Below are 13,609 nucleotides of genomic sequence, written 5' to 3' on the forward strand. Positions count from 1 at the left end.
GCACGCGTATCGCGTTTAATGGGCTTGGCGGCATTCTGTTTGTTTCTTTTGCATCGATGGGAATCACTAATGAGCTGAAGGATTTGAAAATTTCAGTGGTACAAAAAATAGATCTACGATTAGTGTAAGCTTTGTGACACGGTATGGTAAACAAGAAGTTTTAGCCAATGACAGCGTCCCTATTGGGGAAACGAAGGTTGTAAGTTCAACTTTTGTATCGCTCGGTGACAAATTTGCAACCCTGGATCCCAAGGCTGTTGGGAGATTACCGAACACGCCTGCCCCGCAAATATGCCAACGAGCCTCGGTCCGGAGCTGCACAGGGACATGCTTGAACGGATCTTCTTGCATTTATTGCCGGTTCCTGTCTTCAGAATGTCCACACCCGGATTTGCTGCGACTTGGCCATCTAGCTTGCAGGTAATTTAATGGTACATCGGAGAATCCTATCATTTTACCTGCTTTATTTTATCATATCGGTCGGCCATGGCTGGAGCAGTGCGCCAGTCAATTGACCTTCCGTCCCTGGAACGGTATATCGATCAGAACGTACCCGACATTAAGACGCCGTTAGATGTGAAACAAGTGAGTCTAGTGGGCCTTGATCAAGTGGTGGATGAATGAGCACGATCTGATCCCTCCCCACAGTTCTCCTTTGGACAGTCCAATCCCACGTATCTGCTTACCGGTGCCAATGGAGGGCAGTACGTCTTGCGGAAAAAGCCCCCGGGCAAGCTCCTGTCCAAGACGGCGCACAAAGTCGAACGGGAATACAAAGTCATCCACTCCCTAGAGCAGACTGATGTCCCTGTACCGAAGGCATACTGTCTCTGTGAGGATAGCAATGTGATTGGGACGCCGTTCTATATCATGGAGTTTTTGGACGGTCGGCTCTTCACCGATCCTGCGATGCCGGGAGTCAGTGTTCAGGAAAGAAATGCATTGTATGTGTGCCTCCTACGTCATAGGGCGAGGGAATTCAACCACTAAAACCCCCCTGCAGGTGGAAGGCAGCTGTGCAAACCTTGGCCAAATTTCATCGAGTCGACCCTAAATCAGTCGGCTTGGAAAGGTTCGGAAAGCCGTCGGGATACTATGATCGACAGATCTCCACCTTTACCGCGGTGTCCAAAGCGCAATCTCAGGCGGTGGATGTGGAAACCCAGGAGCCCGTGGGGGAACTGCCGCATTTTATGGATATGGTGCGCTTCTTCTCGAATAAGTCGTCTCAGCCGAAGGATCGAGGCACGTTAGTTCACGGTGATTACAAGATCGACAATATGATCTTCCACAAGACTGAACCCCGCGTCATCGGCATCCTGGATTGGGAAATGGCGACCGTGGGGCATCCACTCTCGGACTTCTGCAACCTCACGAGCCCATATTATCTGGATGGCACCGATCACACCACGGAGAGCTTCCAACGGGTGCCTGGATTGCCCGCGCGTGATGACTGCGTGCGATGGTATCGCGAAGTGGCTGGCTGGGACCCGACGCCGGACCTCCCCTGGGGGGATGCATTCTTTGCCTGGAGGCTTTCGATCATCCTGCAAGGTGTCAAGGCTCGATACGCACTGAGACAGGCAAGCAGCGCTCAAGCGCATGAGCATGCCAAAAAGACGACCCCGTTTGCGTTGGTAGCTTGGGAACGGGTCGAGGCCGTTCAGAACACAATGCGTCAGAAAGGCAAACTGTAGCTCTTCTTCTATTTTCCGACCAATCGAATCCGACCGCTAGAATGAACCTAATGTGGATCATGCTCCTTGACCTGTAGCGTAACTATAGACTACTAGTAAAGGTATATGCGATAAGCCAAAGGGGTTGTTGTTCTCATAACGGGAGTGAGTGGGGATTGGGGATCGATCCATTGGTGCAATTGTCGGGTATACTCAGTTGGGTTGTGATCTATACCAAAACTAAAACCATACGCAAGCACGATAATGCAAGGTCAAACAAATGACGAATCGAGTACATTCTTTCCATGTGTAGAACGTAAGCCGGGATCAGTTGTCGTCGTAATTGGCAGGCTTTTTACTAGTTGATCCTTACGTTTTGAATTTGGGGATGATAGGGTAAACCCTTCGGAGATTCGGAACGAAGAGACTCGTATATGCGCCAAGGAACTAGCGAACCAGTGAACTGTCACCAACGCAGTGTCAGCAGTGAGCCGCTTGGACCATTGATCAAATAATTGGGTGCGGCTCATGTGCTTTGTTTTCCTTGTTGCCTCATGTCATGGTAGAAAGAAAGAGAAAATCGGGCAACTCCGGCAAACAACAACAAAGTATTTCGTCTTACACACTCTCTCTCATTCTCTCTCTCTCTCTCCCTCTCTCTCTCTCTCTGTCTCTCTCTCTCTCTCTGTGTGTGTGTCTCTCTCTCTCTCTCTCTCTTTCTTTTTTTTTTTTTACTTTTTCTTTTTCATTATTTATTTCGTCCCTCCGAAAACAGGATTCACATCCTCGAAGGAGAGGAAGCCGTCTAGAATAGCCTAACAGGGGAACCGACGGACAGAAAGGTGCTCACTTTGACACAGTGGGGCGTTTTGGGGACTTCTTGCCTCCAAATCACACCCACTGGCCCACACCGTTGAACAACCATCCCACACTGACTGAGCAAAAAAGCCCCGATCTGCTAAGCGATCCCTGCAGACTAGTCATCGTTTCGATGGCCGAACGGCGCGCCTCACACCCGCTTTACGTTTTTCATTTATTTTTCTCTATTCAATTTATTAAATGATCAACCCGATAGTTACCATAATCATGCACCATATGATGTCAATAACGGGCCATGTTATGAAAGACCGGAATGCTTGATAAATTAAAACACTAAGATGGTAGGGGAAGGGATGGACCCTATTGTAACTTTTTCCTATAATATTAAGATGAAAATGGGGCCCGGAGCGGGCCGCGTTTGTACTTGGGAAGTTGGGGGCAAGATAGAGAGAGAGGGAGTGTTTTAATTTCCAGTGGTGCGGTGCAAGTATCCGATGCCTTGTGTTCTGGACGGAGTATACGGAATTATCCCATCACCCGCAAAGAAAGAAATGTTTGTTTGATTTTCTATTCAATTTAGAATCAAACCTATAGATAGTGTGGCCCGTTGGGGGTAAAATAGGCAGCATTGAATCTGAAGAGGCTGGAAGAACCCAAAAAAAAAAAAAAAGAAAAAGAAAAAGAAAAAGAGGGGGGGGCCGACCAATTGCCAACCAATACTTCTGAATCAAATCTAGGCGAAGCATCCATGATATGTTGGACAGAGAAAAAATCTGGCCATGTTCTGCATCCTGCTGATGGATCTGCAATCAAGGGCAGAAAGATCGGCGAGGATACCCAGATGAGGCGCCATACCATCCTGAGTAAATAGTAGAATTCTGCCATCGTATATTAAAAGCCGAGAAGAGAAGGAAAGAGAGAAAGAAGAAGAAAGAAAGAAAGAAAGAAAAGAACATTGTATGGATTATCAATTGTTGTTGTCGTGTAGAAATGTGGAAAATCCGTGGCATAGATATGTATTCGTATTCGTGGCTTGATGCTTGTTGTTATACTAGCGCCCTCTATTAAACTGTCCGTCGAGAGAAGCGTCGTACCGTGGACGCATCATGACTGACGAGCCATGATTAACTCTTACAGGCAACCTACAGTAGTGCGAGGAGCCAAGTGGAGAACGGTCCAAACGTGGGGCTACATCGCTGGCCCGATCATTTCCTGCAGAGTGACAGTGCCGTAGCACGAATTTCTCCCCCTCCTCCCCTTCCGTGTGCTGATGAGTCTCTTCTGAACCTTCTTCCCTTGAATATTGTTTTACAGCCTCACACCAAACACGCGTGATTCTTCAGGACCACACTAACAAAATTCCCATGCAACAGTGCCCAGTCTCCATATCTTCTCTTTGAAGGAAAGGGAGGGAGGGGGGGGTGGTGGTGGTAACATCGGGAATCTTGACTGGTCGCAATCAGAATCAAACGGCAGTTTATACTAATAGATAGACCTTGGTCGTAGCGGATGACTATCTAGGATCGACTTCTAATATCTTCCAACCCAAAAAAGAAGAAAACAATAAATTAATCACTAGAGATACCAACAACGGCAATAACAACAACAACAATAATAATCACAATAATAAGTCGTGATAGTAATTATCAGCCCCAAATCAATGTTGAACTCGGACATCGTAATATCGGGGAATTCGGAGTCGGGGAATCAGAACTTACTTGAGGGTCATGCCCCTTTCTACTCACTCTTCGGTAACCTGAGTCCTGACCTTCTAGACTTTTTATGGATTTTAGATATGATTGGGTTCTAACATATTTTTTAGAGGTCCCTAATTATTGGAGAATACTATTTTTCTCCGCCTCCTTAAATTTATCCTTTTCAATATTGGTAGTATCTGATTGAATGTAATGTGATTGGAAGCCTTGCTATGATTAGGGATAAAGATATGTGTGGCGGTCAAGCCAGGCAAGGGGAGTGAACAGTCTTGTCGCCTTAAGACACTAACGCTGTCGGAGAAATTCTGGTCGGATGACTAAGGCGGCAATAATACACGACAGTAACGTACGAGGATAGTGTCGAAACACAGATGAAGGATTGAATAGAAGAAAAACAAAAGCAAAACAGAAACAATACATATATAAGTAGAAAACAAATGTTAAGGCAAGCTCAACTCCATCAACGATGGAACCCATCGGCAAGATGAGGTCGGAAGCTGCCCGTTGGACTCGTCGGGGACCAAGATCTTCAAGCGAGTGCCCAAAGTTCTATGGCGATTCGATGCAGAGAACCCAGTTCAGCCTCCTCGTTTTGGCCGTCGGGTCCCCGCCAATCACCGTGCACCCGCTGAGAGCCTCAAAAGTGTCCGAATCATTTGGGTTTAGTGTCGTTGTGGAACTGCGGCTGGTTCGGCCTCGTGGATGTGCCATGAAGAGGGTATTTGCGATGGGGAAGGGGGTTTCCAGTGACAGAGAAGGCAGTGGTTGAGTCAGGAATTCATTCCCCCTTTTTTCCCATTGATATCTGACCGGAATACTTCCCACAGGGCAGCTTCTGTAAGTACCTTATTTTTTCATCCGTCTCTCAGGTTACCCTCCCAGCTTCTTGTCGTGTTCTCATTTCTCTCCCCTGGTGCTCACCCCCACTTTGTTTTTGGCGCATCTGGAGTCAGCCTCCAGCCCGCCATCACTCTCCGGCCGTCTCCATCCGCATCGACGACTATTGTTTCTCTTGGAATTGAATTCCGGAATATCCAGAGAGAAGGAGGATTCCTGACTACCATTTCCCTCCCCCTCCCCCCCGAGGAGAGGGCTCAAGAGTCGACTGACGGGACATTGTGTGTGTGTGTGTGTCTCTCTCTCTCTCTCACTCTCTCTTCTCCACCTGGGCCCGGCTTCCAGCTCGGCCGGTGGTGGATACCTTAAGATTCCTTCTCCTCAATGAGAAAGAATCCTAGCTGGCTTAACTAAAAATCCATCCTGACTGTGTCTTAATTTTCTTAATTACCATTTTTGTTATTTATTACTTATTATTTTTCCCCCCCTTCTCTCTCCCTCATCCCATCCTCAGTTTACTCCCCGGCTGACCGCTTCGAAGTAAAATAGAAAAGCCAACCTTTTGCCAGGCGGTCACTCCCGCTCACACGATTAGCTTCATTTCCACACCCTCGCCCATCATTCATTACTTTATAATTCGTTTATAATAGTAATGGCATTAAGAAGCCATTGCTGCGATTACTACCACTGACTATTATTATTGTTCTTTATATTATTATTGGGGACGGTAGTATTTCTCCCATTTTCTCTTTGGTCTTTTCTTTCTTTCTGTCTTAATTATTATTTTTATCCTTATTATTGCCGTGGTTATCCTCAATTTCCCTTCCCTTGGCTGTCCCATCGGACAATCATTGCTACTTGCAACCACGGGCGCTACTTTGAGATTATGATTTTTCCATAAACCACTGTTGTTGTTTGTTTTACCCTCCTTCCCCCCCCCCCCCACCTTGTTTCGAAAGTCGGCGGCTACTACGGTATCGTCTGGATCATCACCGTTGTTACCATCGCATATCTGGGATATTGTTCCATCCTCCTTACCGTTGGGCTGGTCCGCCACTACCCACCTCCTTTAAACCTATGTGCATCTTATGCGGACGCTGCATCATCCCCATATCCTCAATTGTGACGTGCAAATTGTCTCCGATTGAGGCTCATTTTTAGAGCCGGCGGGTGCCTGAATTTTGCCGTGTACTCCGTGTCTCAAGATCCTTCAGCAGGTGAGCTTATTCTGCATCTCAGTATCCACGGTTTTCCAATCCATTTTTTTTTTCTTGGGTACATTTTTCCTTCTATCTACCCTGTCCCCGGCAAGAGCGGCAAAACTGGGGCTTCTTAAGGATGAAAACAACAAGGACTCCACACCCCTAAATCGCATCTCATTCCTGTTCCTGTTCTAGGAAGGATGTCGTGGTGATTGGCCGAATGTCAGGTGGTCTCTCCGCCGTCATGGTTGCACTCCAACTTGCGTGTCATCGGAGTTTAATGGATCCCACAATCGCTTCCCAAACGAGCTATTGCTGGCCCTAGTAGTCGCCGCAGTTATGATCTTCTGGTTTCTGTCTCATTTTTTCATTTCCCTTCTTTCATTTCTTGCCTTTGACATGGGGTCGTTGCGATGAGCTCCATATGCTTCCGTCCTTGATCGACATTCTTCTCAAATCCCTGTTCAATGAACACATCTGCGTATTCTGTACCATGCGTGTTCCTAGTCTGATTCGTTGCGGTCATATCCGCGTTCTATGCATCTTGTCGTACACGTGCTAACAAGCTACAGGATACCTGGGTGTTCGTTTGATTGGCACAGTGCGCCCCAATCTACCCAGTTCATTTCTATTGTGGGCGGACAGGTTGGGTTCTGAGCCGGAATTCAACGGATTCAGAAGTGAAGGGTAATTCAAAGAAAGCCCAGAGTACATTATAGAAGGTGTGGCGCACCTGATGCGCCCAAAACCGCCGCCTCCATGACAGAATCATATGATCCCGACGAAGACCGTCGTTCTCCCGGGCTGGAGATGACGAGGCCGGACTACAAGCCCCACAAGGACCCGACTCCTCCTTTTCTCCTGAAGGAGCTCAAGGAGTCCGAGAGCAATTTTAAATATTCTACAGGCGAGGGAACACCGGACTGTTCCCGTAAGAGCCATTCGAACCCATTCCAGCCCGAAGAGACTGTGGCCAACTCGGTGCTGATCAGCGTTTTAGAGCCAAACCGACCTGATATTGCCTATTATGAGAGAACTGACCCACTTCGTCCAGAGCACTTCCATGACATTCCCTGTGAAGATCCACTGGAGAAGATTAAGCCAGAGAAACTAAAACCAGAGAGCCCTGTGGTGGAGCCGGCAAAGCCTGCAGAGCCTCAATCGGAAACGGATCCGAGTGAAATCGCGCACGGTGCTCTGCAACTACTGGAACTGCCAAAGCCTAGTGATGAACCTTTGGAGTCTCCGGTGGTCCCTGTGAAGCCCCCCGTTCTTTCTCCGGACGAGCATGTGGTGACAACAGAATTGCCTTCGCCAAAGCCTTCCCAGCCACCGCTGGCCGCTGCCAGTCTCCCAGACAAGAAACCGTTCGGGCCGCCATCACCTTTAAGACAATTTGAAATACACCCGACGCAGGACATCTTACCGCCGTTCCACTCCCCAGACAATACCACTACCCTTCCCCCCATTCAGACCGCACTGCGTGGGATCCCCCATGTAAAAGAGCCTCCTATACGCGTTACTGGGTCATCTCCATACTCTCTACCGCCAGTCACAGCGAGTTCTCCGCCCGGATTTAGGTGTGATCTTGCTGTTTGGGAGAATCAACGACCGGGCCAGTTTGTTCCCCCTCCGAGCCCTTACTCGCATTTGTCACCCGCGAGTACAAAAGATCTGTCCGCCGTGTCTTCCCCAGCCTCGCAGAACTCGTATTGGAGATCTCACAAATCGGACATACCTTACATCACCGCCACTTACGACATGCCACATCCGACAGCCAAAAGTCCTGCAACGAGCTATCCAACGCCCACCGATCAGACTCCCGTGGGGACGTGTGACCGGACCCCATACCATCCCCATTCGCAGCCTAATGGAGTAGTCCCGACGGCAGCGTATAAATGTCGTCATCCAGGGTGTACCGCCCCTCCTTTCCAGACGCAATATTTATTAAAGTAGGTCGCCGATATTGATGTGAACTTAGTCAGCTGTTTATTTATCTTTTGAGCCGAAGCTGATTCAGGACAGCTCGCACGCAAATGTCCATTCACAAGATCGCCCTCATTTCTGTCCCGTTGATGGCTGTCCTCGGGGGTTGGGTGGGAAAGGGTTCAAGCGCAAGAATGAGATGATTCGACACGGCCTTGTCCATAACTCTCCGGGCTATGTGTGCCCTTTCTGCCCCGACCAACAGCATAAATACCCAAGACCAGACAACTTGCAACGGTAATATCCTCTTGTTTCCTCTACGCACCTACGATGGATGTACTAACGAGATTAGGCACGTGCGAGTCCATCATGTTGACAAGAGCAAAGATGACCCGGCGCTCCGGCAGGTTCTTTCCCAGCGGCCCGAGGGCAGCGCGCGAGGACGACGCCGTCGGGCCAACACTTAATAAATGATATATGAAAATGTGCACCACACGTGTCGACCTTTTTCCTTCTTTCTTTTTTCTTTTTTCTCTTTTGGTTTGCTGCCCGTGAGAAGATGGCTTTCTCACTATTGTTGAGAATGACGCGGTCATCTTCACGATGTTTTGTGCTCTGTTTTCTTGTTGTTGTACACTGTGCATGCATTATGAATCCCTGCCGTATTTCCTCATACCATTCTCTTCTTTCATCTGCTTTTTTTTCCCCTGTCTAGCCCTTGTTTGCTTGTTCGAGATACCAGATGTCTAGAGTTACGAGTCATTTATCGGTTGTCATTCGTTTCGTGTCCGGATATACGCCATGTTCATGAAGGATAGGATATGTACAGGATTCGCGGGTGGGCGTCTAGTGATTTGTTTTCTTCTAAAATCCTTTGTCATGTTTGGAAGTCTGTTCTCTTACAATTCCATCTAGGAAGCCACGGAATGGTGATGAGGCTCCACTCTGATCAAGAGGTCAAAAAGTGATAGCCCGCTAAATTAGCTCGACAGAAACACACACGTTCACCGACCCAAAATCTCTTCTAAAAGTACAGTAACAGACCCCCCAGGATCCTTTATCCATCCAGCCCGTATTTTCCCTTTTTTTATTATTTGCACATTTTGCACGTATATGCAGGGAGAGTATATACCCACCAAACAACAATCAACAATAAACACACACACACACACACACACACACACACACACAAACCCAAAGCAAACAAAGAAAAAGAAAGACAATCAAGAACCCCTCCTATGAATCCTCCTCACATGATCCTTCATATTATCCACCCGGCTAAACATCCTCCGACACCCCTCCCACTCACACGCCACAAGCGGATTATGCTTTGCCTCATGCCTATCCCGATCCTTCTTACTCGAGAACCCTCCGGCCACCGCCTGCGGACACCCTCCATGCCGACAAAATAGATGCTTCCGATGTCGATTATAGTGTTTGCGTAAGTCACACCCGCGCCGGAAGATCGTCGACGACGAGCACCCCGGATACGCGCACCGCCATGTTTGGTCTGCGTTGCGGATGCCGTAGTTTGTTAGGTCTTTCTGGCTGTTGTTGGAAGACGGGTAAGGGTGTGATAGGGGTGTTTGGGCTTGGGCTGGCGGTGTTGAGGTCATGGATGCTGATGCCAATGCTACGGCGGAGGTTGTGCGTTGGGGGATGTAGCTTGGAGCTTGTGCTTGTTGTGCCTGTGCGTGCGAGCTGGTGGTGGTGTTGTTGTAGTAATCTGCTGTTGTGCGGATCCAGTCGCTGGGTTGGAGGAGGTAGTCTGGTGTACTTGTATTGGGGATTGGGATTGGGGTGGTGTTGGTGGTGATGTCGAGGATGGGGTGGAGGGAGGTTGGTGGAGGGGAGTCGGAGTAGTCGTAGTCGTAGTCGTAGGGGGAGGGGGCATTGCCGTAGAGGAGGTTGTCGAGGTCGGGTGAGTGGAGGTGCATTCTGTCCATGCTGTAGGGGTTTATGTCGGGCATGGGCATGTCGGGGAGGACGTAGTGTTGGAGGGTTGGAGGCGTGTAGATGTGGGTGTGCTGCGGGCAGGAGGGGCAGCAGGGGGTGGGTGGTATTGGGAGGTTGGTTTCGGGCGTGCTTCCAGGGGATATGGGGTGTTGTTGTTGTTGCTGGCGTTTGGAGTGGAGGTTCATGGTGAGGTGCGCTTCCGAGGTATAGTCTGGTGGGGAGAGGTGGAAGGTTGGAGTTGGGGTTGGGTCCATGGCCCTTGGTGGTGATGCGATTGTATTGGATTGGATTGGCAATGGTGGTGTAAATGTAAATGTAAGTGTAATTGTAAAATGTGGATTGTAGTTAATGTAGGACTAGTAGCTAGGTCCTAGGGCTATATCTATATATGCGGCCAGTCGATGCAGACGTCCGGTTCAATTTCACCATCCGAAAAGTAAAGGTGAGGGGATATAAAGATAATAAAATAAGATGGAAACGAAAAAAAGGCCACTAATAATATATGCTACGTCTATTACCTTTTCCGAACTATACAGTGACATCAACTGGGGGTCCACGTTTAGAGACAACCGTTTGGAGAGTAAGACGTGGTGGCTATGCGGCTTTTTTTGCGAGCTGACCTACAGGGTTAGTTGGACGGAGCCAATGTTCTGGGTGAGTTCGTGTCTGGGCTGACTGCTCCTACTAGATATCCAACGGATTGCCATGCTTTATTGGATTAGTTTAGAATTAGTTCAATTTCATTCGACCAATCTCGAGTTTTGGACCTGAAAAAGTGGTCATTGGGGAACGGGGGTAGCGTCGTCCACGTGCATGCAGAAAGTCAGCAATTCCGAAACATTGAGAATCCTAAACTCAAGACAGGAACGAATAAGAACTGGATCAACTAGTTGCTCCCACTGAGACATTGCGTGCGGGGGACTCAGAAGTGGACTCCTTCTCAATCGGTACATGTCAAGTCCAAGTCACCCAGAAAAAAAAGAAAAGAAAACGGAATTCCATACTTTCCTTTTTGGCAAAAATTATTCTTAGTAGTAGTGCATTCATCCAGTTGGTAAAGTCTCAAACCACGAGCCAATGAGATGACAGCTATCCTGCCGAGTGGCTCACTGTGATTTGCTGGCTCGGATAGAGATCTACCACTGCCATGGATACGTTCCCACTTCCCTCCCTGGTAGGGCTGAGAAAAGTCACGCCGAGACCATGGATAACACTGATGCTTAGTCGCATGATGGTATGAGCCACGAGTCGTCGGTTGTGACTGGTTGAGAGTCGTGCAGCAGTCACCCCGTGTTCGGCATATCCTGGGAGCCATCCGTGGATGGTGTGAGTGACGGGCGTGCTCAAGAGCCTCACCCCCCGGAGATGTCCTGGACCCAGAGATTTGGACCTAGACCCGGGATCTCCGATGAGTATCTAACCCTCGCATTGGGGATAGGAAATAACACTCAGTTGTCATGAATAGGGAATAAACAATATCTACGACTCTGCATAGACAGATTCAGGCCCCCCGCGCAAGGCTGGGGCTTCAAAGCCAAAAAATGGTCGATCGGCGCCATGGCTGTGACCGAATCCAGTTACGTCCACCGCTCCTCGGGTCACGACGGATAAGCCTCATTCCCACCGTTCTTGCAGAGATATGCATAGATTCGGCTACCGTATTGGTGGATTCCCCCATGTGGGGATGTAAGCCATTGGAGAAATAAGCAAACAATGCGCCACCACAGAAGCCAAAGAGCGGTGTCACTGCTTGATAGGTCTTCTTATCACCTACGAGGAAACGGGATCTATCCAGCTGAAGACCATTCTCTCTGGCCCCACACACAAAAGTCTTCGCTTCTATCAATTCATGTCCTTGATCCTGCAGTCGTCAGGGAATCCTTTGGACTTTTATCATGACTCAGCCTTTCGACTCTAGCAGAACCACCAGTATACCAAGAAAGACCTATATAGTTCTACCAATTTATCACGCAGTGTGTCTTCCATCATCTATCATAGCGAAGCCCTCTCATGCATCTTCCGCTCTCGGTACACCATTAGACTCGGACAATAAAGGGGTAGTAACGTCCGGCCCTGGGTACTTGTCTACATGGTCGTCCGCATCTCTATAGAGAATGTAGTGCTGAACCATGAAGAGAAAGTCAAAAAGGATCGAGACATTCGATAGAAGAAGCTTGACGGGGTTGCCGGTGATGCCGCTCCAATCATCTTGGAAACTCGAGTCGATGAACAGTTGGATGAGAGATAGCATCCCGCCCGCTAAGTCCAAAAGGATTTGTCCGATATGCCAACCTTGGGTGGATTTCCGCTTATAGTTTACCCAGGCCTGAGGCACGTATTTCGTGATCGTGACCAGCAATTTCACATATGATAGGCTGTATACCTAAAATAGATGAGTCGGTCCATTAGCAACAAGCATGCCTATCTGGCTCTTTAGCTGCTTACGACGTCGATCCATGCCCAGGTCGATGGATCATAGCCCCCATCGGGGCTCTGCCCCAGGACAATGAAGATTAAAATAGTAACCGCCACAACACAACCCCAAAACATTCCAGCGACCGGCTTACTAACTCGCTGGAAGCGCGAAACATTAAACCCCCATACTATGGGCCAAAATTGGGTGTAGGTAATAATGCTTAGGATGACGGCGTGGACAGCAAAGACAAAGTCATTGAAGCGGACGGTCGACTCTTCAGACCTGGGGTAGCGAGCGGCATACTGCCGATGAATCGCCGGAGAGTAAAGAAAGGCCGCTGTATACCCGGTGTAGCAGATATATCCCAGAACGTTGATGGTCGGGAAGTCAATAGCTAACCCAAAGGTTGAACTTCGCTGGAAGTTGGTGATCGGTTGAGGATAGAAGGATGCAGACCAACATATCGTACTGAACAGGTTAGTCGGTTTCTTCATGCACCCAACATACCGAAAGTTGAGGAGATTTTGATATAAAACGAAGACATACTAGATCCATCCTAGAAGGCTAAATCACGGACCATATTAGTAATGTTCAAATCGGGAGGTGCGGATGAAGGGGTAGTCAACTGTACATACCGCGAAAGGGCCTTGATGAACATCTCAACCTGAGAGGACATGGTCTCGGAATCAGGCAATCTTGACAAGGTGAAAGTCGTAGACGAAGCGAAAGGAAAGAATCAGACCAAAGTTCCAACTCTTCGGAAGATCAGAGCCTCCCTGTCTTAGCGGTGACTAGATGTGAGGTATCAGGCCCTCTCGCCGCTTATCATTTCAGCTTGCAAAGTGAAACGGGATGGTAGAGAGGTTACTACTAATTCCACTGAGGATAATGAAGAGTCTGTGCATTTGACCCCTCTCCGCCTGATCTCTGAACAGAATTAATTAACGAAGGCCGAATGGTCGACTTCGTCATTGATTGGGGAAGAGTCCGCGGATAAGATAAGAACCCCGGCACGCGATCCCTCCCCGGAGTAGCAGGCGGTCTGTGGGGCGAACGTAGCTG

At 48.6% G+C, this 13,609-nt stretch overlaps 5 protein-coding genes across 5 annotated transcripts; 2 read left to right on the plus strand and 3 right to left on the minus strand.

Annotated features, from left to right (window-relative positions):
• The first annotated feature begins 102 nt into the window (after positions 1 to 102).
• Positions 103 to 2,018, plus strand: BDW43DRAFT_275553 (phosphotransferase family protein). The gene is made up of 3 exons (XM_032041868.1): positions 103 to 585; positions 649 to 944; positions 1,004 to 2,018. Exons 1-3 carry the CDS (start codon positions 487 to 489, stop codon positions 1,695 to 1,697), a joined length of 1,089 nt encoding a protein of 362 aa, XP_031900427.1. The 5' UTR covers positions 103 to 486; the 3' UTR covers positions 1,698 to 2,018.
• Positions 2,019 to 2,396: 378 nt separating this feature from the next.
• On the minus strand, positions 2,397 to 3,142 carry BDW43DRAFT_275554 (uncharacterized protein; the record flags this gene model as incomplete). Its single annotated transcript, XM_032041869.1, has 1 exon — positions 2,397 to 3,142. A coding segment is annotated over one exon (150 nt), but the record flags the coding sequence as incomplete, so codon positions are not given.
• Positions 3,143 to 6,673: 3,531 nt separating this feature from the next.
• On the plus strand, positions 6,674 to 8,642 carry BDW43DRAFT_300152 (uncharacterized protein; the record flags this gene model as incomplete). Its single annotated transcript, XM_032044849.1, has 6 exons — positions 6,674 to 6,798; positions 6,871 to 6,936; positions 6,969 to 7,180; positions 7,250 to 8,201; positions 8,275 to 8,472; positions 8,528 to 8,642. The coding sequence occupies 6 exons, from the start codon at positions 6,674 to 6,676 to the stop codon at positions 8,640 to 8,642; spliced, it is 1,668 nt and encodes a 555-aa protein (XP_031900429.1).
• Positions 8,643 to 9,355: 713 nt separating this feature from the next.
• Positions 9,356 to 10,556, minus strand: BDW43DRAFT_275566 (putative C2H2 transcription factor). The gene has a single exon (XM_032041870.1). The coding sequence runs from the start codon at positions 10,383 to 10,385 to the stop codon at positions 9,399 to 9,401; it is 987 nt and encodes a 328-aa protein (XP_031900430.1). The 5' UTR covers positions 10,386 to 10,556; the 3' UTR covers positions 9,356 to 9,398.
• Positions 10,557 to 11,988: 1,432 nt separating this feature from the next.
• Positions 11,989 to 13,320, minus strand: BDW43DRAFT_81971 (putative L-cystine transporter). The gene is made up of 4 exons (XM_032050555.1): positions 13,183 to 13,320; positions 13,094 to 13,111; positions 12,577 to 13,015; positions 11,989 to 12,514 (listed from the first exon to the last, which is right to left on the minus strand). Exons 1-4 carry the CDS (start codon positions 13,221 to 13,223, stop codon positions 12,140 to 12,142), a joined length of 873 nt encoding a protein of 290 aa, XP_031900431.1. The 5' UTR covers positions 13,224 to 13,320; the 3' UTR covers positions 11,989 to 12,139.
• Positions 13,321 to 13,609: the final 289 nt, after the last annotated feature.

Source organism: Aspergillus alliaceus (genome assembly GCF_009176365.1).
Source record: "Aspergillus alliaceus strain CBS 536.65 unplaced genomic scaffold BDW43scaffold_21, whole genome shotgun sequence".
Taxonomy (NCBI): Eukaryota; Fungi; Ascomycota; class Eurotiomycetes; order Eurotiales; family Aspergillaceae; genus Aspergillus; species Aspergillus alliaceus.

What these genes read in the sequence shown, in the direction of transcription:
- BDW43DRAFT_275553 (XM_032041868.1), top strand. Translation starts at nt 487, where the DNA reads ATGGCTGGAGCAGTGCGCCAGTCAATTGACCTTCCGTCCCTGGAACGG. An exon ending in CGCCGTTAGATGTGAAACAA is followed by an intron (nt 586 to 648) that starts GTGAGTCTAGTG and finishes CCCTCCCCACAG; the next exon opens with TTCTCCTTTGGACAGTCCAA. An exon ending in GTTCAGGAAAGAAATGCATT is followed by an intron (nt 945 to 1,003) that starts GTATGTGTGCCT and finishes ACCCCCCTGCAG; the next exon opens with GTGGAAGGCAGCTGTGCAAA.
- BDW43DRAFT_275566 (XM_032041870.1), bottom strand. Translation starts at nt 10,385, where the DNA reads ATGGACCCAACCCCAACTCCAACCTTCCACCTCTCCCCACCAGACTAT.
- BDW43DRAFT_81971 (XM_032050555.1), bottom strand. Translation starts at nt 13,223, where the DNA reads ATGTCCTCTCAGGTTGAGATGTTCATCAAGGCCCTTTCGCG. An exon ending in CCTGGGCATGGATCGACGTC is followed by an intron (nt 12,515 to 12,576) that starts GTAAGCAGCTAA and finishes CATCTATTTTAG; the next exon opens with GTATACAGCCTATCATATGT.